This window comes from Salmo salar, chromosome ssa01 (genome assembly GCF_905237065.1).
Source record: "Salmo salar chromosome ssa01, Ssal_v3.1, whole genome shotgun sequence".
In the NCBI taxonomy this organism is placed as follows: Eukaryota; Metazoa; Chordata; class Actinopteri; order Salmoniformes; family Salmonidae; genus Salmo; species Salmo salar.
This window is the reverse complement of record NC_059442.1, coordinates 37,556,431-37,581,419: the sequence shown is the minus strand read 5'-3', so window position 1 is coordinate 37,581,419 and position 24,989 is coordinate 37,556,431. Positions and strand designations below refer to the sequence as shown.

Here is a 24,989-nt window from a genome sequence, read left to right as displayed (position 1 = left end):
TGTAATGACACTACTTCCACCACTTGTATCTGCCACTCCAGACCTCTGGGATTATAGAGCAGGGCTGTGACTGCAACACAGTTAACCTAATTGTTCCCCCTAGGTGGACGCGACAGACTCCAGCTATCCATCTGTTAACACTTGTGTGCACTACCTGAAGCTGCCAGAGTATTCCTCTGAAGACATCATGAGAGAGCGCCTCCTAGCTGCTACCATGGAGAAGGGCTTCCACCTCAACTGAGCATGCTCCGTCTGCCCCATTATGACTGACCAACCCCCCCCCCGCTGGTGAAGCCTGTTGTGTTTTGTTGCAGAAAAAGAAACAAGCCGTGCTCTCTGAGATCTCTCCCCCTCCTCCCAACCCCGCAAAACCTTACATCTCCCCCTTTCCCCCTGAAAAACTTTAGGAAAACAGTCCCATGTTAACTCAATAGCTACTGATACAGATAAAACCAGGGGTGCCCCCCCCCACCTTCCCTCTCCTCCGACCCACCTGCTTACTTGTCACAGCTCCCTCCCTCCCCAGGGCACTCTGCTGCTTTAAGGGCTTGAGCAACTGGAAGCCGGGGCAGACAGTTTCCTCATGTTCTACAGTGTTTACTATCTCTCTCTCATACTTTGGCTGTGAGCATCTGTGTACAAGTTCTCTGTAGATTTTTGGGTTTTCAGATCTCCACCACCCGGCTGTCAACCTCCTTCCTTCCCCTGCGTGATGTGAGGGGAGAAGGGCAGCTGCTTCTGTAGAGCTAACTGTAGAGTGTTTGGGCATTTCCTGACCAGGTTGTTTTACTAGTGCCTGCGTTGTTTGAATATTAGGATTACCTTGTTCCTTTTACTTCATCTAACATCATACAATCATGATGCACATGCTTATTATTTTTCCTTTTGCTTTCGTTACTGTGTGTATTTTGATGTTTATTGCCCTGCTATAAGGATCAAAGTCCCTGAGTGCATTTGTGTAATTTGATAATAAAGCTAGAGACAAAAACACTGGTTCTGTGTGCAAGGCACATTTAAAAAGGAAAAAAAGCAAGCTATGCTTTCCCTTGTATTTTCTTTGTATATTATAAACATTTATTTAACTCAAGTTGCAGTTTGAAGTAAACAGATATTTTCAAATGTGTATGCTCCAAAAATAATCATTAAAATGTTTGCAAAGTATGAAGTCTTATTTATTTACGTTAAAAAAGACCTGAATAACATTCCATGCACATTAAAGCTCCAAGGGAAGATGTACGTAATACCTCAGTTCAATCTTACTATAGCTGCTGTATAAAAAATAAAAATAAACTATTCTATACAATGGATTATTATTGATAAACCCAAGTATGAGGTCCATAAATCATTTGGATGGCAATGTGTCCATTTTTTTCAAAGGCTAATACAGTGGCAAGAAAGTATTTGAACCCTTGGAATTACCTGGATATCTGAAAAATGAATTCTCAAGTTTAGCCTAACATTCTCCTGCAAAATGTCTTTATCTGTCTGCCAATTGAAGCTCAACAGAAGTTGGGTGATGCAACAGGACAACGACCCAAAACACAAAAGTAAATCCGCCTTCTGGAGTGGCCCAGTCAGAGTCCTGAGCTCAACCCGATATGCTGTGGCATGACCTCGAGAGAGGTTCACACCAGACATCGCAAGAATAAGGCTGAACTGAAACCGTTTTGTAAAGATGAATGGTCCAAAATGCCTCCTGACCGTTGTGGTCTGATCCGCAACCTCAAATGTTTGGTTGAGTTTAGTGCTGCCAAAGGAGAGTCAACCAGTTATTAAATCCAAGGGTTCACATTCTTTTTCCACCCTACACTGTGAATGCTTACACGGTGTGTTCAATAAAGACAAATGTATAATTGTGTGTTATTAGTTTAAGCACGCTATGTCCATTGTTGTGATTTAGATCAGATTTTATTCAGAAATCCAGGTAATTCCAAAGGGTTCCTATACTTTTTGTTGCTACTGTAGTCTTAGTTTGTTCAAACCATAGAGCTAGATGGAGGGATCATCCAAAGAAGTTGAATGTCTCACCCAGTTTACATTAAAATGGTGGAAGCCCTCAATGGCGCTGCCCATGCTATTCAGCCTGTTGGACACTAGCGGCCTCCATCATTCTCTAGGGGGCACCGCCCTTGAACTTTCACCACTGAAGTGATGACCTGGATGAAATTGTGATCCTTTAAGGAAAACTTCACCCAAAAACAATATTTTGGTATTTATTTCATTAGTCTATTGTTGACATGTTTTGCTTGTCAGCAATCAAGTTTAAGATAAGCAACTTTCGTGCCACGTTTAAAACTGGGAACCCAGGAACTTTGGACTTCAGTGCGTTCAAAAACAAAAAGGGGTTCCGACTGGAGAAAAATCTATTTGAACGGTCATCCAACTCAGAATTCCAACTCGGGAACTCTGGCCTCTTTCTAGAGCACTGACATCATGATTTGACCTCGTATTTTACAGAGTTCCCAGTTGTTTTGAATGTGGCATTAAAATACAGAAATCATCCCTGTATGGTGCAAAATGCATCATATGGGGATGGTTTGAAAGTTACAAATCTTAAAAACGTGATTGCTGACAAGCAAAACATTTTGGGACTATGTCAGCAATGGACTAATGAAACAAATACCAAAATATCCTTTTTGGGTGGTTTTCCTTTTAATTCCATCCAGGTTACCAGGAGGAATCAGCCAATTAGTTATACTTGTGAGGAGACATTCCATAACTGCAGGTGTCAGTAAATCGCCAACCTCTGCTTTATTCCTGTTCAAACAACACACTCTAGGTGGCAGTGTGCACCCTTTCAGTTTCCCAACTCAGAAGAAAATTGACTACTTCATAATGGAGATGGCCTTAATGGCGCTGCCCGTGCTCTTAAAGACGTCATAACTGGACAGATACAATGATGCGATGTTTAAGTCTATGGTTCAAACAACTGCTCAATGTGCCTCAGCCATCTTGTCCAGAGCAAGTAGAGGTGCCAGGATGCGGTTCTTGTTGGTCTCCACTATGTGTCCATTCTGGATAATCTCATCAATGATGATGTGCACTTTATCCAGGTTGAACATGATCTGAGCTGGAGTTAAGGTCATTAAATCATCTATAAGTCAATATTGAATACACATTTATTCCCTATCACAGTGTAAAGGAGAGCATTTGTTCCCCCCCCCCCTCAATGAGCCCTCTCCGTTAGTAAGACTAATGTTCTTGTTATCTCTGGCTACACCTTTAACATGTCACTGGTCAGGTTGAACAACTTTGACAACTTAACACCACTGACTGTATTCCAATTCTTATGACTGGTCTGACCTCGGCTAGCCTGAAATCCCACTGAGCCCAGACTCAGACAATGACAGTAGTCTTCATCAGTCTGTGCAGTGCCATACTAAATGCCAGGGCTAGAATGGCACTGTTGGCAGGCCACATGAAAAGCACCTAATGAGAAGGTGGACAGGTAGACAGCCCCTGCTTTTGTTTCAATGACTTGTTTCCTCAAACTGATTAAAACAAGTTATAATAATTTGTAAAGGATACATCCAATTCACTCTGTTAGGAGAGAAAAACAATTTACTTTTCTAACGAGGAACAATCAGTTTAGAGTAATGTGTTTTTGTCCCAGAAAATACTGACCTTTAAAATGCATAGGTGGTTGGATAGTGAACATGAATTAAATCTAGTATACAGCAAGAATGTGCTGAAGTAGAGAATAAAAAGACTGAACTCACCACACGACTAAAGTACTTGTCAAGAACCTCAACAAAGTTGTGTACCAGCTCATAGATTGACAGCTCATTCTGTGGGAAAGAAGGACATCCCACACCATGAATTATGTATAATCACAATAATACAATCTCAACCTTAATCTGATAACACTAATACACTTATAACAGTGAAATGATGAACTCACCTCAGTGTCACTGATACCAACAACTATGAAAAGAGCAGCATACTGTCGATACACTAGTTTGAAGTCCTTGTATTCCACAAAAGAGCACTAGATAGAATATAATAGTTAGTTGAATGTGAATTCCAAGATGAGCTCAGTGGAACACTAACTCAGCATGAAGAATACCATAAATACAAATAAAAATGTTTAGCATGACAATGAGTGGCAAGGACTGGAATTATAGCTAAACAGACTGATAACAGACTAGGTTAGGTCTAGGTTATTTCTACTAGATTTCATTCTGTCCTGTATTGTCTTGTCTAACCCCCCAGTTATGCATTGTCTTCTCACTGTTGTGTTATACGCCTGAAAGTAAACCAAACTATTTTTTTCTTTCTAATAATGTGATTGAGAGAGACCTCTTCTTTTTTGCGTGACAGGCATCTCTTGACAACATCAGTCTCCAGAGAAGGCCTCTTCTCAATGTCCACCTGCTCATAGTACTTAGACAGGCGGGTCTGGCCTTGCTTGTTAACCATCAGAAGGAACTTGATCATTGTGATCTCTAAATACAGTGTATCTGCAAAACAGGAAATAATTATAGAAATAAATGGTGTCATTGCAAATCATGCACAAAGTCTTTGTGTAATACCTTTTTTTTTTGTTTATGCATCTGTAACTGATCAGTTAACTGCATATCCCATTCAGCAGTCAGAAGGACTATGGCCAAGCTGAACTAACAGTCAGATCCCCAATCTGCAGTCAGCAAACAATGCAGTCAGAAACATGGTGCTGGATATGAGATGGCTCCCTGAGTCATGCAAACAACCCCTGATAGAATCCTATTTCTATTATTTATCTGGTTCACAATGTGTCTGTGCTGTACAGACTGTAACTGTATACACGCATGCCCAGGCTAATGTATTTGGATGACCCCCAAAAAAAGAAAAAGGTGAGTATGTCCCACCATGCAGCGCGGGACAATTCTCTCTCCCACCCCCGGCAGTAAGGAGGCTTTCATATCCAACTCCAAGGATTGGACTAATGGCGGCCAACAAATCTTTACGCTGAGAGTAAATCCAAAACATAGCCCTGTCTCACTACAACAGCATAGCCATTTCAGTGAAAGGCATCGTCAAATTCATACGGGAACACTGATCTGAAAAGGGGAGGGAAGGCGAATTCAAACAGCAAATTGTGCTGGGACTTTCCTCTTAAAAATGGATGAACACCCCGGCGGAGGAGTTGGAATGGCCGCCTCAAGACAGCAGCAGGGGAATAACAACGTTAATCCCCAAATCGGTAGTGGAGGTGGCTCAGGGATGGGGCAGCAGCAAGACGAGATACCACGGCCACAGCAATATACCATCCCCGGTATTTTACATTACATCCAGCACGAATGGGCCCGATTCGAAATGGAGAGAGCTCATTGGGAAGTGGAGAGGGCCGAACTTCAGGTACGTTAGCTATTAGCATACTAACGTTAGCTCAGCCAACTAACTAAAACACAGAAGCTTGAGCAACAATGCATTTTGCCTGGATAGTGTGCAACTTTTGTTTTAGCCTCTTTGCATCCAGTGACCATGCTTCGATAGCAACTGAACGTCCTACTATAGTGTGTCCAGTTAGATAAAAAATAGTTAGTTAGCCACGGGAATCAGTTAACTGGCTGGATAACATTAGCTTAGCACCGGCTGACAAATGCTGGCTAGATAGTATGTGATAAAGTGGAACATCAAGTTGATTTGTATGCAATGGCTTACCCGTAGTTTTATGAATAACGTTCACTCTTGCTGCTGTGCTACTTATTTAGTCGTTTCATCTTAGAGAGTCGTTGAAATACAGAAGGCTCTAATCAAACCGAATCCAGCTGACTGTCAACTAATCTCTGAGAGCAGCCATTTTGGTTTGGTCATTACGGCGACAACTTGGCTGGGTCCTCTTGAGTCACCGACAGGCTAGCCGATGTTAGCTAAACAATCTTCAAAAGGGATACATCCCATATTGTTGATCATATCAAGTCTGCAATCTTTTTAACGTAAAGTTTTTAAAAAATGTACATAAATAAATAAAAAAGAAACATGTAGTCTGATGCCATTTGGAAGGTTTGTGCATGTTGTTAGTAAGCTAACATAAACAAAGTTAGCTAGCTAGCTAACTGTCACAAGGCCCCAGACACAGTCTGACACACTGCACTGTCATTTACGATCGAACAAGTAAAAAAAATCGCTTTAGGCTTAGTTAGCAATCTAGCTACATAACTTTTAGAATTCACTTTTGTGTCAGGGATGTGATCTTGGTCAATTTAATTAAGTTTTTCCGTTGTGGTTTATTTTATGACATTTTGACAGGTTTTATAAAATGTATGTTATGACATCAGCTAACGTTATGTGACCTGTCGAGACTACCTGGTAGTCTTGCAGATACGAAAGTGAATGTTGGTTCAGTGTTGTGATTGTATTAAGGAATGTGGAGGTGTTGAAATGCAAGCAGTGCCAGAGAGAGTATAGTACTGCTTTGTTTGAACACACCCCACTCCAGACAGACAGTTGAAGTGGGACAGAGACTGAAAAACAGCTTCTATCTCAAGGCCATCAGACTGTTAAACAGCCATCACTAAAATAGAGAGGCTGCTGCCAACATACTGACTCAAATCTCTGCCCACTTAAATAAATTGACTTAATAAAGGTATCACTAGTCACTTTAAATAACACCACTTTAATAATGTTTACATATCCTACATTACTCATCTCATATGTATATACTGTATTCTATACCATATACTGCATCTTGCCTATGCCGCACGCCATCGCTCCTCCATATATTTATATGTACATATTCTATTCATCCCTTTACATTTGTGTGTGTATAAGGTAGTTGTTGTGAATTTGTTAGATTACTGTTAGATATTACTGCATAGTCGGAACTAGAAGCACAATCATTTCGCTACACTCGCATTAACATCTGCTAACCATGTGTATGTGACCAATAAGATTTGACTTGATTTTGATTTGAGTGGTGGCAGATGGGAGGTTGACTCCCCTTGTACTGACTTGCTCAGTGACACATACCTTCAGCATGACTCTCACTCTGCACACTGATTCAAGGCCTACCAGTCAATAGATTGGAATGGATATAAGGCAGCACAGCTTCTGCATCCCTGTAGCCATGGTCTGTCTGTGCCCCCCCACTCTCAGGACTAGTGAAGTGACAAAACTAGATGTCATGACCCTGTAGAGAATTGATTGTCTCACTAGATGGCCAGAAAATGAGCAAGTTTTAGTTATGTTAGGGTTCATGTACAGTAACAAAAAATATATATATATATATATATATTCACAGGTTTTATTATTTTTACTATTTTCTACATTGTATAATACATAGTAGTGAAGATATCAATGCTATGAAATAACAAATATGGAATCATGTAGTAAAAAGTGTTAAACCAAAATATTAGGTTCTTCAAAGTAGCCAACCTTTGCCTAGACAGCTTTGCAAATCCTTGGCATTTATCTCAACCAGCTTCACCTGGAATGCTTTTCCAACCGTCTTGAAGGAGTTCCCACATATGCTATGCACTTGTTGGCTGCTTTTCCTTCACTCTGCGGTCCAACTCAAGGCTACTTTGAAGAATATAAAATATCAATATATTTAGATTTAACACTAATTTTGGGTTACTCCATGATTCCATATGTGTTATTTCATAGTATTGATGTCTTCACTATTATTCTACAATGTAGAAAATTGTACATAACAAGATGCTGTAATATTGTTCAACTTTGTATTGATAAAACAACATGCATTTTACGTTAATGAAGCAAGCCTAGATTATTTTGGTCAGCTGCACCTCCTATTGGGTGAGTTGCTTTGCGATTCATCCACATCAATCAAGCAGTCAGCCCTGTTAGCACAAATCACACCAAGCCTGGAAATAAGCGCTATCTGGGTTAAATCTAACTTTATAGGTCACTAAGACTGCCAGGGCATATTTAGAACCATTCTTATGCGCTCTGCTCTTCCTTTGCCCTGGCGACAGACAGACAGACAGACAGACAGACAGACAGACAGCCTGACCGGGCCCTTTTCTTTCTGTTCAGAATCTGTCTGTGGAAATAAAGAATATGATTATTAACACAGAGGCAGTGACTGTTGTATCTGGGTTTTATTTTTTATATGTTGAGGCTGAGTGTTTTACCACAATGAAAGTTTGACAGGATTGGTGTTTGTTATCCTACTGATACAATGTATTTGTTTTCATTATGGATCCCCATTAGCTGCTGCCAAGGCAGCATGACTATGTCTATGTGACTATGTCACTACTCTCTATCCCTAAAACATCTGTGCTAATTAGACCACTGAAATGTTCTTCCACAGGTCTTTCTTGGTTATACATAACATCTGAAAATAGCAGTTCCACTTAATAGTCTACCTTGGCTCCTGAAAACGGTCTGAACTGTGAAAACATTTGACAGTTTCTGACATTTTTTATGTTTTTTTTCTTCCCCCCGCTATTTAACTAGGCAAGTCAGTTAAGAACAAATCCTTGTTAGCTCGAGGATTTGATCTAGCAACCTTTCGGTTACTGGCCCAACGCTCTAACCACTAGGCTACCTGCCGCTATGGTTGTGAAACCTTGATTGATGAAATTATGATTTCACTGATTGTACTCTTTATTTGTTGATTATTGAAGAAAGATGGCTTGTACACTAAGCCACATAAACAAGTAGACAGACAGGCAAATGTAAAATACAGTCCTAGATGTATCCAAGTGTGTGAATAGGCCTAAGCAGCGTTCCTTTGCAGTGAAGTGGTAGGTATATGTTATGTCAGTGATGACAAAACTCTAAAAGTCATCCATTTATTTTTGCACCCATTTACAGGACAGCTGTACAGCGGGTAATGTGTCGTGAGTTGGCAATGTCTATTCCTGCGCCAATACAGTCCATTACTTTGTCAGCCTGTTAATTTGGGTCTGTGAGCTCACTGTATCCCCAGACTGACCGTTACACATCTCAACCCTGACCTCACACGTACGTAGCAGCTAGGCCGATACTGGCTTTGCTAGCTGCGCTGGGATTGGTCTGAGGGCAGGGGGGATTTCCACAGCTTTTAGCAGAAGTGCTTTAACAGAAATTAGGATCATTGCAGCGATTTGATCTCTGATAGTGTACTTACTGTATTTGGATGGGCTGGGAATTTCCAGAGACCTCACGATACGATATTTGATCAGTCAAGAAAATAAAAGTGCTGAAAACATGTTGACTCACAAGTTAAAAAGAAGATGGAGAACAAGTTATAGGACGAAAAATACCAGAGTTGTGGCGCAGGTACAGCCGACTAGTGCTAGTTAACGCTACCTAACAAACATACAGTACCAGTATAAAATCTGGACACCTACTCATTCAAGGGTTTTTATTAATATTTACTGTTTTCTACATTGTAGAATAATAGTGAAGACATCAAAACTATGAAATAACACATGGAATCATGTAGTAATCAAAAAAGTGTTAGATATTTTATATTAGAGATTCTTCAGATAGCCATCCTTTGCCTTGATGAGAGCTTTGCACACTCTTGGCAAGTGAAATATCACATTTACATAAAAATTCAGACATTTTACTCAGTACTTTGTTGAAGCAGCTTTGGCAGCGATTACAGCCTCAAGTCTTCTTGGGTACAACGCTACAAGCTTGGCACACATGTAGTTGGGGAATTTCTCCCATTCTTCTCTGCAGATCCTCTCAAGCTCTGTCAGGTTGGATGGGGAGCGTCGCTGCACAGCTATTTTCAGGTCTCCGAAGCCACTCCTGCATTGTCTTGGCTGTCTGCTTAGGGTCATTGTCCCATTTGGAAGGTGAACCTTCCCCAGTCTGAGGTCCTGAGCGCTCTGGAGCAGGTTTTCATCAAGGATTTCTCTGTACTTTGCTCTGTTCATCTTTCCCTTGATCCTGACTAGTCTCCCAGTCCCTCCTGCTGAAAAAAATCCCCACAGCACGATGCTGTCACCACCATGCTTAACCGTAGGGATGGTGCCAGGTTTCCTCCAGATGTGACATTTGGCATTCATGCCAAAGAGTTCGATCATGGTTTCGTTAGACCACAGAATCTGTCATGGTCTGGTAGTCTTTAGGTGACTTTTGGCAAACTCCAAGTGGGATGTCATGTGCCTTCTTACTGAGGAGTGTCTTCCGTCTGGCCACTCTACCATAAAGGCCTGATTGGTGGAGTGCTCCAGAGATGGTTGGCTTTCTGGAAGGTTCTTGGTGACCTCCCTGACTAAGGCCCTTCTCTACCAATTGCTCAGTTTGACTGTGTGGCCAGCTGTAGGAATAGTCTTGGTGGTTCCAAACTTCTTCCATTTAAGAATGATGAAGGCCACTGTGTTCTTGAGGACCTTCAATGCTGCATAACTGTTTTGGTACCCTTCCCCAGATCTGTGCCTTGACACAATGCTTCCTTGGAACTCTAAGGACAATTCCTTCAACCTCATGGTTTGGTTTTTGCTCTGACATGCACTGTCAACTGTGGGACCTTATATAGACAGGTGTGTGCCTTTCCAAATCATGTCCAATCAATTGAATTTACCACAGGTGGACTCCAAGTTGTAGAAACATTTCCAGGAGGATCAATGGAAACAGGATGCATCTGCGCTCAATTTCGAGTCTCATAGCAAAGGGTCTGAATACTTATGTAAATAAGGTATTTGTTTTTTATTTGTAATCGATGGGCAAACATTTCTAAACCGGTTTTCACTTTGTTATTATGGCGTATTGTGTATAGATTGATGAGGAAACAATATATATTTAATCCATTTTAGAATAAGGCTGTAACGTAATAAAATGTGGACAAAGTCAAAGGGTTTGAATACATTCCAAATGCACTGTATTCTAGTGTCAATGTACTACAAAGTGTACAGTTGGTTTGACATTTGATGTCCCTATGTTGCGAGTTAGGGGACCGTCAGTAAATTACACAATGTGCATGGGACATGCGGTTGAATGTTGTAGCCAGCTGTATCTGCTGAGGTAGTAGCTAGTAGCATGCTTGTGTAACAGACTGCTACGTCCCCTGGCTGTTGAACTAGATCCAGTTTGTCCACAGCAAAAGACAAATGTAAAACAGCTGTTCGTTCAGCTGAAACTCTCCTCCTCCCTTTAGCCAACTTCAACTGGCCAGACCTGAGACCTTCCATGCTTATGGTCCCAGCAAGACCTTCATTTAAGACTTTGACTTGTACACCGAGGTTGAAAACTTTAGAAAATATACAAAATATTAGTTCTTATACAGTAATTGTTCTATTTAAGAGAACTGATCTCCGTTGACTGAAGTGAATCCTATGTTGAAAATTGATTCCAGTTCTTCATGTCGATAGCTGGGTCTCCTACTCCTTGAATGTGTACTCAATTTTGTCTTATTTTATTATTGTGAGGGAGTGACTGGACCAGGCGACTCAGTGGTTCAGATCCACCTTAGTGTTTTCATAGCCGGTATGATCTAGCTGCTAGCCAGTGGCACTTTACCAGTCTGGCACTTTCTCCGTCTCCATGACTACGGCATGAATGTCGGCCTTCAGTTTACCTGCCGAACAACTGGGTTGCTATGGGCACCATGACACCCCACCAGTCGAGAGGGGGTTTAGGGCGGCTGACTAAAAATACCCCCTGCCTGCTACCCTTTAAACGGCATTGGGTGTCACAGCTGCTCAGTGCTCACGAGCAGCACAGAGTTGAGCAGGAGAAGAGGGCCAGCTAAATAGTGCTGTATGAACCGAACACCCTTACAGCAGTGATCCTACTAGAGGCCTGCGTCACTACCTGGGCCTGCTGCTCTGTTGATCCCAGGAGAGACAGACACTGCTAATTGCGCTCGTACTTTGACTCACCAGGCCTATACCAAGGTTTCCCCAATTCATCTGTGCCTATACCTTTTTGTATGTTTGTTTTTAGGCCTTTGTTTTTATTTATTTTGTATTTTATTTTATTCTTTACATCCAGTGTCTCTTTCAAATACAGTGCCTTCAGAAAGTATTCACACCCCTTGACTTTTTCCACATTTTGTTGTGCTACAAGGTGGGATTAAATTGATTTCATTTTCATTTTGTCAACTATTTACACAAAATACTCGTCAAAGTGGAAGAAAATGTATATTTTTTTCTTTAAAGAAATGATGAAAAATAAAACACTAATATATCTTGATTACTTAAGAATTCAACCTCCTGAGTCAATACTTTTTAGAATGACCTTTGGTAGTGATTACAGCTTACAGAGTGATTACAGATTACAGAGTCTTTCTGGGTAAGTCTAAGAGCTTCGCACACCTGGATTGTTCAAAATATACCATACATTTTTTATTTTTAATAATAATAATTTTCAGAATTCTTCAATCTCTGTCAAATTGGTTGTTGATCATTGCTAGGCAACCATTTTCAAGTCTTGCCATAGATGTTCAATCAGATTTAAGCCAACTGTAACTCAGCCACTCAGGAACATTCACTGTCGTCTTGGTAAGCAACTTGTGTAGATTTTGGCCTTGTGTTTTAGGTTCTTGTCCTGCTGAAAGGGGAATTCATCTCCCAGTGTCTGGTGGAAAGCAGACTGAACCAGGTTTTCCTCTAGGATTTTGTCTGTGCTTAGCTCCATTCCATTTCTTTTTTTTATCCTGAAACTCCCCAGTCCTTAATGATTACAAGCATACCCATAACATGATGCAGCCACTACTACGCTTGAAAATATGTAGTGTTACTCAGTAATGTGTTGTATTGGATTTGCCCCAAACATAACACTTTGTATTCATGACAAAAGGTTAATTGCTTTACCAAATGATTTTTTTTCAGTTTTACTTTGGTGCCTATTGCAAACAGGATGCATGTTTTGGAATCTTTTTTTTATTCTGTACAGGCTTCCTTCATTTCACTCAGTCAATTAGGTTAGTATTGTGGAGTAACTACAATGTTGTTGATCCATCCTCAGGGATCCATCCAATGTGGTTGAATCTGTTTGAAATTCACTGCTCGACTGAGGGACCTTACAATTATCTGTATGTGTGGGGTACAGAGATGAGCTAGTCATCATGTTAAACACTATTATTGCACACAGAGTGAGTCCATGCAACTTATGTGACTTGTTAAGCACATTTTTACTCCTGAATGTATTTAGGCTTGCCATAAAGGATTTGAATAATTATTGACTCAAGACATTTCAGATTTTCATTTTTAATTTATTTGTAGAAAAACATAATTACACTTTGACATTATTGGGTATTGTGTGTAGGTCAGTGACAAAGAAATCAGAATGTAATCCATTTTAAATTCAGGCTGTAACACACAGCAAATTGTGGAAAAAGTCAAGGGGTGTGAATACTTTCTGATGGCACTGTATGTGTGGAGTCAATAGCTGGTACAGTAGGCCCCTACATGGGGTTTGTTTGTGTACATAATTAACATTTAATTTGATACGAGGCTTTGATGGAGTCATGAATGAATGGAATATGAAGACAAGAAGAAGAGTGCTGTGGCAGTAGTAGGTGACGTAATAGTCATTGCGGCCTCTGCCACTGTTATTCATCTGTTTTAATAATTTAGTAGACATGACATGCCTATTTCTTCAGTGGGAAAGTTTATTTATAAAATATATATCATTTAAAAAATATATATGTTTTACCTCTTTCTCCCCAATTTCGGGATATCCAATTGGTAGTTAGTCTTGTCCCATCGCTTCAACTCCTGTATAGACTCGGGAGAGGCGAAGGTCGAGAGCCATTTGTCCTCCGAAACACGACCCTACCAAGCCGCACTGCTTCTTGACACACTGCTCGCTTAACCCGGAAGCCAGCCGACACCAATGTGTTGGAGGAAACACCAGACAACTGGCGACCGTGTCAGCGTGCACTGCGCCCGGCCCGCCACAGGAGTCGCTAGAGCGCGATGGGAAAAGGACTTCCCGGCCGGCTAAACCCTCTACTAACCTGGACGACGCTGGGCCAATTGTGCGCCACCTCGTGGGTCACCCGGTCGTGGCTAGCTGCGACAAAGCCCAGGATCGAACCTGGGTCTGCAGTGTGCGCCACTCGGGAGGCCCACGGAAAGATTGGTGTTTGATACGCCACAAAAGATGACCTTAACATTTTGTAGAGCTTTTAAACTTGTGAGTAAATTATTGCCTTTAACGGCAGAACCGTTAACTTATAAACGTTTTCTCCTTTCTTGTTTTTTTTTCAGGCTCGAATAGCATTCCTACAAGGAGAAAGGAAGGGTCAAGAAAATGTAAAGAATGATCTAGTTAGAAGAATAAAGATGTTAGAATATGCATTAAAGCAAGAAAGGTGAGTGTATAGCTTCTCTCTCTTTAACTTGAGGAAATAACTTTGATATAAGGCCAAGTTCAATCTGTCTCATTGGCCATTGCATGTACATTGTCAGTGTAACTGCAGTCAGCGGAGGCTGCTGAGGGGAGGACGGCTCATAATAATGGCTGGAATGGAGTCAATGGAATCGTATCAAACGTGTGGTTCCCATAGGTTGATACCCGTTCCAGCTATTACAATGAGCCGTCCTCCCCTCAGCAGCCTCCACTGACTGCAGTGTATCATTTATTATCTCATCACATTTACTCAACTCTTTCATTTGTCTTTTCTCTACCAGAGCAAAATACCATAAATTAAAATATGGAACGGAATTAAATCAAGGTGAAGTTAAGATGCCTAACTTTGAACCAGGTACGGACCTCTCCTCTATCAACTGCTATAAAATGAAATGAATGGAATATGTTGACATACAGTGGTTTCGATAACTTTTCTTCCGTGTTGTTTGCAGAAGATACCAAAGACACAGAGGTCCCTGCTGTACCCCAGAACAGTCAGCTGACGTGGAAACAGGGCAGACAGCTCCTCAGACAGTGAGTACTCCGACACAGCATACGTATAGGGCCACGCATCCAGCTAGCTTTCTAACACGTTTATAGATCGAGATGAATTCCCATCAGGGTCTGTATTCATAGAGCGTCTCATCATGCTGATCAGGGATCAGGTCCCCCCCCCTAGTCCATGTCATCTTATTCCTTATGCTCTAAAATGTCAAACTGATCCTAGATCAGCATTCCTGCTCTGGGAAGCTTTTGGTACACAGGCCCAGGTTTACTTAGTTAGCTAAGTCATTTGGATGTGTAATTCTGTTTCTGTCCCAACAGATATCTTCAGGAAGTAGGTTACACGGACACAATACTAGATGTACGGTCTCAGAGAGTGCGTTCGCTACTGGGCCTATCCGGATCGGAGCAGAACGGCTCTGTGGAAAACAACAACCTGGAGCTGATCCTCAACGGAGGGGAGTCTCCAGCCAAACCAAAGGGGCAAGATAGGAAAAGGTGGGTTGTTAGGCCTCATCTGATCCGGCACACTGCCAATCACTTCAGTGAAGATCCAACTGACACAATCTTCACTTTTTCTGGCGAAACTGAAATCACGCTCTCCGCTTTTCCTGGCAACTTCCCAAATAGCAGATTTCTGATGGATTCTGCACATTGTGCCTCTGTGTGCTCAGAACAGTATGCTCTGAAATGCATTAGCCACATCATCCATCCTGCTTCATTTCATTTACTAATGAAATCATTCGCCGTGCTGCCCGCATTGCTCTAAATAGTTGTTTTCAAACTGTTTTTCTAGGAATCCAGGAGATGTTCTGGAAACGTTTAACTTCTTAGAAAACGCAGACGACAGTGATGAAGATGACGATGAGGAGGGAGACCTGATGCAGGATATAGACAGCGGCAAACACACAATAAAAAAACATAAGATAAAGGTGAAGACCTCTTTGCTTCAGCCGATTTACATCTGACCGTGTGTGAAAAGCCCCTTACTAATGTTGTTGTAAATGTACTGCCAGTGTCAGCACTGTGTAAATCGTTGTAATAATGGCTTACTAGGAAAAAATACTTGGCTCTTGACACTAGACTTGTATCCTCAGATCTGATTTATGAATGTTGATAGTCATCGAGAGAACCTTTCCATGCCTGCTGTGTAAAAGAGTTCACCGCAATTTTTAATTCTGTACAATGGCATGTGGAAGGAAAATACCAACCACCGGTCTCCTTTTATTTGACAAGTATTGTGTTAACTGTGTACTGTATTTGATGATCCCAGTGTGCCAGACCTGGTGGCTGATTGCGTTTGTCCTCTGTCCAGGTTGGGAACGAGGGCCTGGCCTCTGACCTTCCAGACGACCCCGACACGGAGGAGGCTCTGAAGGAGTTTGACTTTCTGGTGAATGCCGAGGATGGACAGGGAGCAGGGGAGGCCAGGAGTTCAGGGGACGGGACCGAATGGGGTAAGAGGGTATAACATGCCTCCTGCTGAGAACTAGCCTATTCCCCATGTACATTTGGCAATAATGCAGCTATTTGTATCGATGAAAATGTAGTGTTAGCCTGCATGGGTGTTGGGTAGAGGAACTGTGGCTTGGACAGCGTTAGTGCGTAGTGTGTGTAGTGTGTGTGTGTGTTAGACATGTATTCCTCTACCTATCTGTGGGCCAGTAGTCGATATAACTGAACTATTGAGTAGTGGAGCATGTATTCTGATCTGCACCAAGAATGGCCTACCCTGTGCTATCTGTCACGCCAATGCTGTGTCAGCATTCCTCCTCACTTGTGCACAGGATATTCTGAGCCCTCCCCTGGCCTCCCCTGGCCCTGCCACACACCTCACTGCTGCTGCCTGCCCTGCTCAAAATCCCAGCCTCTCGGGTCAGCCCCACTACCCTCAGTACAACCCTCCACAGTGGCCTAGAGAAAGGGTGGCATACAGAGCACCAGTCAGACCCACTAGTAATGAAACCAACCCCATTCTATACAGTGCTGGTCTTATTTTTCATGTTTATTTGCAAGGGGCCTAACCTGTGTAGTTGCTTCTCTTTTGTCTGTTTAGGAAATTGTTTCATCGCATGTCTCATTGTTATTCACTCAAGGTTTTGACTTCTACCTAGTGAAATGCTTTCTACTATGTTAGACATAAATACTTCTCTAGCCATGTCACTAAGGCAATCCGCTTAGTGTGTGCTCTGCAGTCTTGCCATGCGGGGGAATTTTTTAGCACCCCACTGAGAGGCTGAGCTCTTTGTTTACTAAGCACGTCCAACCTGAGCTCTTTGTCTGGGTGTGGCCTGTATGTCGTTTACTAAACCTTCTCTCCGTCCTATTCTTAGCCGAGCCCTTACCGTTTCCCTCAGGCGGGGGCAAGTCCTTTATCATTGGCTCTGATGACGTGTTGGAGAGTTTCCTGGGCCTGGGAGACCTGGCTGACCTCACCGTCTCCAACGATGAGGCTGACTACAGCTATGATGTAAGCAACTGTCAGCCCTGAACCATGACCCCCTGAACAGCACCAACCCCCCCCCTCCCCTGAACCCCTCCCTGAACCTTTCTCTCCCCCTGTACCCCTCCCTGCCTCTCCTCCTGTACCCCTCCCTGCCTCTCCTCCTGTACCCCTCCCTGCCTCTCCTCCTGAACCCTTCCTCTCCTCCTGTACCCCTCCCTGCCTCTCCTCCTGAACCCTTCTCTCCTCCTGTACCCCTCCCTGCCTCTCCTCCTGAACCCTTCTCTCCTCCTGTACCCCTCCCTGCCTCTCCTCCTGAACCCTTCTCTCCTCCTGTACCCCTCCCTGCCTCTCCTCCTGAACCCTTCTCTCCTCCTGTACCCCTCCCTGCCTCTCCTCCTGAACCCTTCTCTCCTCCTGTACCCCTCCCTGCCTCTCCTCCTGAACCCTTCTCTCCTCCTGTACCCCTCCCTGCCTCTCCTCCTGAACCCTTCTCTCCTCCTGTACCCCTCCCTGCCTCTCCTCCTGAACCCTTCTCTCCTCCTGTACCCCTCCCTGCCTCTCCTCCTGAACCCTTCTCTCCTCCTGTACCCCTCCCTGCCTCTCCTCCTGAACCCTTCTCTCCTCCTGTACCCCTCCCTGCCTCTCCTCCTGAACCCTTCTCTCCTCCTGTACCCCTCCCTGCCTCTCCTCCTGAACCCTTCTCTCCTCCTGTACCCCTCCCTGCCTCTCCTCCTGAACCCTTCTCTCCTCCTGTGCCCCTCTCTCCTCCTGAGCCCTTCTCTCCTCCTGTGCCCTTCTCTCCTCCTGTGCCCTTCTCTCCTCCTGTGCCCCTCTCTCCTCCTGTGCCCCTCTCTCCTCCTGTGCCCCTCTCTCCTCCTGAACCCTTCTCTCCTCCTGTGCCCCTCTCTCCTCCTGAACCTTTCTCTCCCCCTGTACCCCTCCCTGCCTCTCCTCCTGTACCCCTCCCTGCCTCTCTCTCTCCTCCTGAACCTCTCTCCTCTGCCTCAACCACCTCTCACACACACACACACACACACACACACACACACACACACACACACAAAGCGTTGAGAGAGCGGAAGGTTCTTTAGCGTTGACAGTTGGTCAGAATGACATATGTTCATTAGGAAGTGGGAGGGGCTTGCCGTGCTCAAGTAGTCCTAGTGCGTTACATCCTCCAGTACTGTTAGCCCCCCTAGCTAACTCACCGCCAACCTGTCTCTATTTTTCACTCCACAGTTGTTTAAAGTTGCTGTTCTCTTCTCCTCCCCTGTCCTGTGTGTATTTTTAGCTGCCAGCCAATAAGGACACGTTCAGGAAGACGTGGAATCCCAAGTACACCCTGCGCAGCCACTTTGACGGGGTCAGGGCTCTGGCCTTCCACCCTGTAGAGCCTGTCCTGGTCACCGTGTCTGAGGACCACACACTCAAACTGTGGAACCTACAGAAGACCGTACCTGCTAAAAAGTACACACACTGTTTGCATTATCTTGTCATTATTGAATGTCTCATTAAATAAAATCGGTCCGAGAAACCTTTTTATTAAAGAACTCTTTGTTTCTTCTTTAGAAGTGCCTATTTTGATGTGGAGCCCATTTACACATTCAGAGCCCATGTGTAAGTATCTAATAACCAGAAGGAACTGTGGTCATTTTTTATAATAATACGATGAAACTATTTTCAGTCAATCAGTAAAACAGTTTTGCATTTGGCTTTCTCTCACTGTATAAGGATTGTTAGTAGGCAGTATGAAATGTCATCGTTCTGATAGAGCTTTCCTCTCCTCAGTGGGCCTGTGCTGTCCCTGGCTATGAGTTCCAGTGGAGAGCAGTGTTACAGTGGAGGGATTGACCACACAATACAGTGGTGGAACATCCCCAGCTCCAACGTAGACCCTTACGACACCTACGGTAAGATTGACACATCCTCAGCCCTTCTTTAGCGTGGCCAGTATTCTGTCTAGCCTCTGTGCCTTCAGACATTGACCACAGTAACAGAAGTCAGGAATACTTTAATTCATCCATCATATTATTTGAATTGATGAGTAGACTTTAATTTTTTTTTTTTAAATCTCCCTTCGTTTTATTCCAATCGCCCCCTTGAGTAATCAAAGAGCTGTTTTTCCTCCCTTATTGTATGGGTATCACTGACCCTGTCCCCTCCTCCAATGCCTCAGAACCCAGCGTCCTGGCTGGAACCTGGCTGGGCCACACAGACGCCGTGTGGGGGCTGGCCTACAGCGGCATCAAGAACCGCCTGCTGTCCTGCTCCGCAGACGGAACCGTCAAGCTGTGGAACCCCCAGGAGAAGAACCCATGCATCAGCACTTACAACGCCGAAAAAGGTGAGGACTAGGCTTAGAACACAGGACATGGAAGTAGGCTTAGGACACAGGACATGGAAGTAGGCTTAGAACACAGGACATGGAAGTAGGCTTAGAACACAGGACATAGAACTAGGCTTAGGACACAGGACATGGAACTAGGCTTAGGACACAGGACATGGAAGTAGGCTTAGAACACAGGACATGGAAGTAGGCTTAGAACACAGGACATGGAAGTAGGCTTAGAACACAGGACATGGAAGTAGGCTTAGAACACAGGACATAGAACTAGGCTTAGAACACAGGACATAGAACTAGGCTTAGAACACAGGACATGGAAGTAGGCTTAGAACACAAGACATGGAAGTAGGCTTAGAACACAGGACATGGAAGTAGGCTTAGAACACAGGACATGGAAGTAGGCTTAGAACACAGGACATGGAAGTAGGCTTAGAACACAGGACATGGAAGTAGGCTTAGAAAACAGGACATGGAAGTAGGCTTAGAACACAGGACATGGAAGTAGGCTTAGAACACAGGACATGGAAGTAGGCTTAGAACACAGGACATGGAAGTAGGCTTAGGACACAGGACATGGAAGTAGGCTTAGGACACAGGACATGGAAGTAGGCTTAGGACACAGGACATGGAAGTAGGCTTAGGACACAGGACATGGAAGTAGGCTTAGGACACAGGACATGGAAGTAGGCTTAGGACACAGGACATGGAAGTAGGCTTAGAACACAGGACATGGAAGTAGGCTTAGAACACAGGACATGGAAGTAGGCTTAGAACACAGGACATGGAAGTAGGCTTAGAACACAGGACATGGAAGTAGGCTTAGAACACAGGACATGGAAGTAGGCTTAGAACACAGGACATGGAAGTAGGCTTAGAACACAGGACATGGAAGTAGGCTTAGAACACAGGACATGGAAGTAGGCTTAGGACACAGGACATGGAAGTAGGCTTAGGACACAGGACATGGAAGTAGGCTTAGGACACAGGACATGGAAGTAGGCTTAGGACACAGGACATGGAAGTAGGCTTAGGACACAGGACATGGAAGTAGGCTTAGAACACAGTATTACATTATTAAGGCCCAATAGCATACTGATGTCCCTTTCTCTTACGCCTTGATCACGCTGACAGCGTCATTGCGTTTTGGTACACCAGAAGTACATTCATTTCCAATGGAACTCAGCGTTTGCCTTTGTAGCGTTGCAGAGGCAGTGCGTTCTGTATGGCGCTTACGTTGGATTTATCGAACGTGTGCGTCAAACTGTGTGCGTAGACGGCTTGACAGAAATGGTAGCAGAAGGTGAATGTTGAACTTTCGTTGCACACCTATCCAGATGATGCTGTAGGTGTGATCGAGGCGTTGGAACAAAGTTGGAGTAAAAAGTAATTGTGAATTTTATATCAAATGTCTTTCATCTAAGAGAAATCCATTTGGTAAGAATAGATTTGACAGCCATACAATCCAAATGCTATGTACTTTAACTTCCCCAGTAGTGTGGGGGAAGAGCTCGTTTTTCCACGCGGACATAACATGACAATGGCACTTGACTGCGGCCCTGTGTCAAGTGGCCAATGTCAGACAGTGGAGGTGCAAAAAGACTCTTCAACGTGTGTGTGTGTGTGTGTGTGTGTGTGTGTGTGTGTGTGTGTGTGTGTGCGACAGAACACGGCATCCCCACGGCGGTGGACTTCAATGGCTGTGACCCCGCCCACATGGTGGCGTCCTTCAACACGGGCAACGTTGTGATCTATGACCTGGAGACGTCCCAGGCTGCCGTGGTGTTCGCCGGTCAGGGGGAGAACAGTAAGTCTATTGCACCTATCATTTAGCAGGAGGACTACAACAACCCTAGACCAGAGCCTTTCATCATTTAGCAGGAGGACTACAACAACCCTAGACCAGAGCCTTTCATCATTTAGCAGGAGGACTGCAACAACCCTAGACCAGAGCCTTTCATCATTTAGCAGGAGGACTACAACAACCCTAGACCAGAGCCTTTCATCATTTAGCAGGAGGACTGCAACAACCCTAGACCAGAGCCTTTCATCATTTAGCAGGAGGACTGCAACAACCCTAGACCAGAGCCTTTCATCATTTAGCAGGAGGACTGCAACAACCCTAGACCAGAGCCTTTCATCATTTAGCAGGAGGACTGCAACAACCCTAGACCAGAGCCTTTCATCATTTAGCAGGAGGACTACAACAACCCTAGACCAGAGCCTTTCATCATTTAGCAGGAGGACTACAACAACCCTAGACCAGAGCCTTTCAACACAAGCAGGGAGACTACAACAACCCTAGACCAGAGCCTTTCATCATTTAGCAGGAGGACTACAACAACCCTAGACCAGAGCCTTTCATCATTTAGCAGGAGGACTACAACAACCCTAGACCAGAGCCTTTCATCATTTAGCAGGAGGACTACAACAACCCTAGACCAGAGCCTTTCATCATTTAGCAGGAGGGCTACAACAACCCTAGACCAGAGCCTTTCATCATTTAGCAGGAGGACTACAACAACCCTAGACCAGAGCCTTTCAACACAAGCAGGGAGACTATGGGCCATAAGCTCAGTTAGAAAGAGGAGTACACATAGAATGACTTACTGAATTACATTTTCTATGGGTATACAGAAACATGTTATGGGAAAATCAAGTAAATACTGGGTAACATTATAAATAAGACTCCCTGAATAGTTTTAACTGCTAATGAAATGTTTTTTTTTTCTTCTTTTATATAGATATCTCGTATATCCTAGACTACTAACTCAGTACACAGTTTTAATGGTCCGTCCTCATTTGGGGTGTTGTATTAATAGTGACTGTGTTGTGACCTGTTCTCTCACCTGTGTGTGTTCAGCTCTGCCTGCAGCCAACCACATCAACAAGGTAGTGAGTCACCCCACCCTGCCTGTCACCATCACAGCCCATGAGGACAGGGACATCAAGTTCTTTGACAATAAATCCGGTACGTGAACAGGAGAGGACGGTGTTCAGCTAGCTGCTCTGACTGACTAGCTCAGTGAATCCGAGCCCAGATGGGAGAATGACTAAGACCAGTCATATATACAGAGTTAGGACTGTTTTGTACATGTTCTGTCGTCTGTCATACAGTATCTCTGTACTGACTGTTAATTCTGTCTGCCATGTCGCTGTACTGACTTGTGTATATCTGTCCTGTTGTGAAGGTAAAGTGATCCATGCGATGGTGGCCCACCTGGATGCTGTCACCAGCCTGGCTGTGGACCCCAACGGGATCTACCTGATGTCAGGAAGTAAGTACAAGCAACGTAGCTGTGGGGAACTTTTAAAAGGCAGCATTCGGCGGTCACCAGCTTACAATTCTGATTCTAAGACTAGTATCAATATTCTTCTACAACATTTGTATCCTATGACAACACAGTCGTGTAAAATTCCCCTATATCTGGTCGTGCTGATATCCAGAGAGAACATTGCTGATCCTACCTTCCTTTCCTTGTTCCGCCTCCGTAGGCCACGACTGTTCTATCCGTCTGTGGAACCTGGACAGTAAGACCTGTGTGCAGGAGATCACTGCCCACCGCATGAAGTCTGATGAGTCCATCTATGACGTTGCCTTCCACCCGTCTAAGGCATACATAGCAAGTGCGGGGGCCGACGCCCTGGCCAAAGTATTTGTGTAGTAGACGAGCTCTGCTCTGCCAGACTGAGCTGAGCGTGTAGACACAAAGAAAGAATAGACTGCTTCACTGCCTTGTGTAACGAGAGTAGCATTTTATGACACTACATTGAAGCTGCCTCCCTCCATCCCTATTGAACTCTACACTTGACAGAAACCAGGTGCCAAGGGGACTTATGCCAGGCATGGTGAGTGGAGGAGCGACCAATCAGTTGTATCTGTTTTCAAACACAAAAACAACATTTAACTGTAATTTACTGTAAGTTAAAAGCTGGAGTAAACAAGCCAGTGTATGTACCCTTTTGACTGGGTTTGAGCTGAGCTAATATCTGTCCTGTAGGTATACTTCAGTGACCATGGACGGAGTGGCTGTCGTATGCGTCAGACAGTGGGTCGTCAGAGAGAGAGAGAGAGGTCCGGACTAGGTCATGTCTTTTTAATCTGATTCACACAACTGGGCTCAACCCGACCATGCTGAACTGGCTTAGATATGATCTTTTCACCATGTTTCCAGTAACTATGGTGGATTTGTAACTAGGCCAGTACAGCTCAGCTTGGCTCGGTTTAGCTCGCTAGTGTGAAAAGGGTATTTAACAGGACGTGGCCACAGCCCCTGGTGGGCCGACCAGGAGACCCTGCGGCGTGGATTCAGTTCACGCTAAACACGAGTCACAGGCGTCCACTTAACAACTATGTAGCGAGATAAAAGTAATATGAAATGAATTATAAGTCAATCAACTTCACTTTAGCATAGGTTACATGACATTTTTGTGTAAAAAAAAAAATTAAATCTAGTTTTTATAATCCTTTTTATATAAATATAGTCTGTCATAACAGCACTGAAAAAATTGTTTAAAAAAAAAGAAGGAATATTTATTCCTAGTTTGAACCCTCCATCACAACCGCTGTTCCCCACAACCCTGATCTGACTTATTTTTCCCCTGTCACAGAAAACACTCGTTGATCTCGCCCTTCCTAACCCTAGGATGCTATCTCTTGCATCGCTTTGACACCGTCTTGTCACGGCAGTAAAGACGAGGACTAAAAGAAGCCCATTTAATGGCTTCCGAGAGCTCTTTTTAAATAAACTGCAGCATCCTATCACTATGTGATATTTTTGTACAACTTACTGTATTTGAGTTTATTTATCACAGACATCTTAATGCTATTTATTTCACTTTCTGTTAGTCTTATCTGTTCAACTACATACATGGCCCAAGGATATCTATAAGATTGGGCTCTCAAGCAAAAGTGGAACAGTAAATCTCAAACAAGTGAAACATATAGGTTCATATAAAATGCAATCTGATGTCAGTCTGAGGTATACGTTTGCCTTATTCTGTTAAATCACTGCTTTGAAGCAAGCATGGAGGGTAACTGTTTATTTTTCTTTATTAAGGGATTGGAAAAGCAAACATAAGATTAATCACGACTCAATGTTTTGTTTGGTTGTACTATTTTCCTTTTATCTTGCAAAACTGTTTTATTTTCAAACGTTCGGTGTAGCTAAGACTTTTTTTGGTTTCTGTCATGCATGATTAATACAATCAAGTCTTTCTTTTTTTTCTAGACTTCCAAAAAAAAGGTTCTGATTCAGTTTGCGAATTTTGATGTTTTGTAAGGTTTTTGATTTACAAACTATGAATCAGCAGATTTTAAAGATTGTACCACATACAACAGTTCAAAAGTAATGTATATAAAATGTCTATAATAAATATTAAATGGTGTACCTGTACATAAAGTCTGTTGTGTTTTAATGCATGGAGAGTCTGCATTGTTTTGTTGGGTAAATTGTTTGC

The 24,989-nt window shown here is 43.4% G+C and overlaps 3 protein-coding genes across 10 annotated transcripts in view; 2 read left to right on the top strand and 1 right to left on the bottom strand.

Moving 5' to 3' along the window:
• hectd1 (HECT domain containing 1) overlaps positions 1-1,161 on the top strand; it is a 28,179-nt gene extending 27,018 nt beyond the window's left edge. For all 7 annotated transcript variants that reach the window (XM_014194240.2, XM_045717590.1, XM_014194256.2 and 4 more), the window contains one exon: positions 104-1,161. In XM_014194240.2, coding sequence (XP_014049715.1) covers positions 104-241 — 138 coding nt within the window. In that variant the 3' untranslated portion in view covers positions 242-1,161. The remainder of the gene's footprint in view (positions 1-103) is intronic.
• A 1,566-nt stretch (positions 1,162-2,727) lies between these two features.
• ap4s1 (adaptor related protein complex 4 subunit sigma 1) lies at positions 2,728-5,790 on the bottom strand. Its single transcript, NM_001140950.2, is given in 6 exon segments — positions 2,728-3,065; positions 3,529-3,540; positions 3,720-3,788; positions 3,902-3,988; positions 4,300-4,460; positions 5,644-5,790. Coding segments are annotated over 5 exon segments (438 nt in total). The 5' UTR covers positions 4,438-4,460; positions 5,644-5,790; the 3' UTR covers positions 2,728-2,933.
• On the top strand, positions 4,872-24,925 carry strn3 (striatin, calmodulin binding protein 3). Of its 2 annotated transcripts, XR_001328098.2 has the most exons (17): positions 4,872-5,337; positions 14,097-14,200; positions 14,520-14,593; positions 14,691-14,772; positions 15,064-15,240; positions 15,539-15,674; positions 16,058-16,199; positions 17,076-17,212; positions 18,480-18,655; positions 18,758-18,805; positions 18,977-19,098; positions 19,365-19,532; positions 21,196-21,336; positions 22,393-22,500; positions 22,721-22,807; positions 23,025-23,378; positions 23,531-24,925. XR_001328098.2 is itself a non-coding variant. In XM_014194267.2 (16 exons), exons 1-16 carry the CDS (start codon positions 5,101-5,103, stop codon positions 23,192-23,194), a joined length of 2,109 nt encoding a protein of 702 aa, XP_014049742.1. In that variant the 5' UTR covers positions 4,872-5,100; the 3' UTR covers positions 23,195-24,925. The 2 variants fall into 2 exon arrangements, 1 of the variants encoding a protein (XP_014049742.1); XM_014194267.2 differs by having other exon boundaries at positions 23,025-24,925.
• The last annotated feature ends 64 nt before the right edge of the window (positions 24,926-24,989 follow it).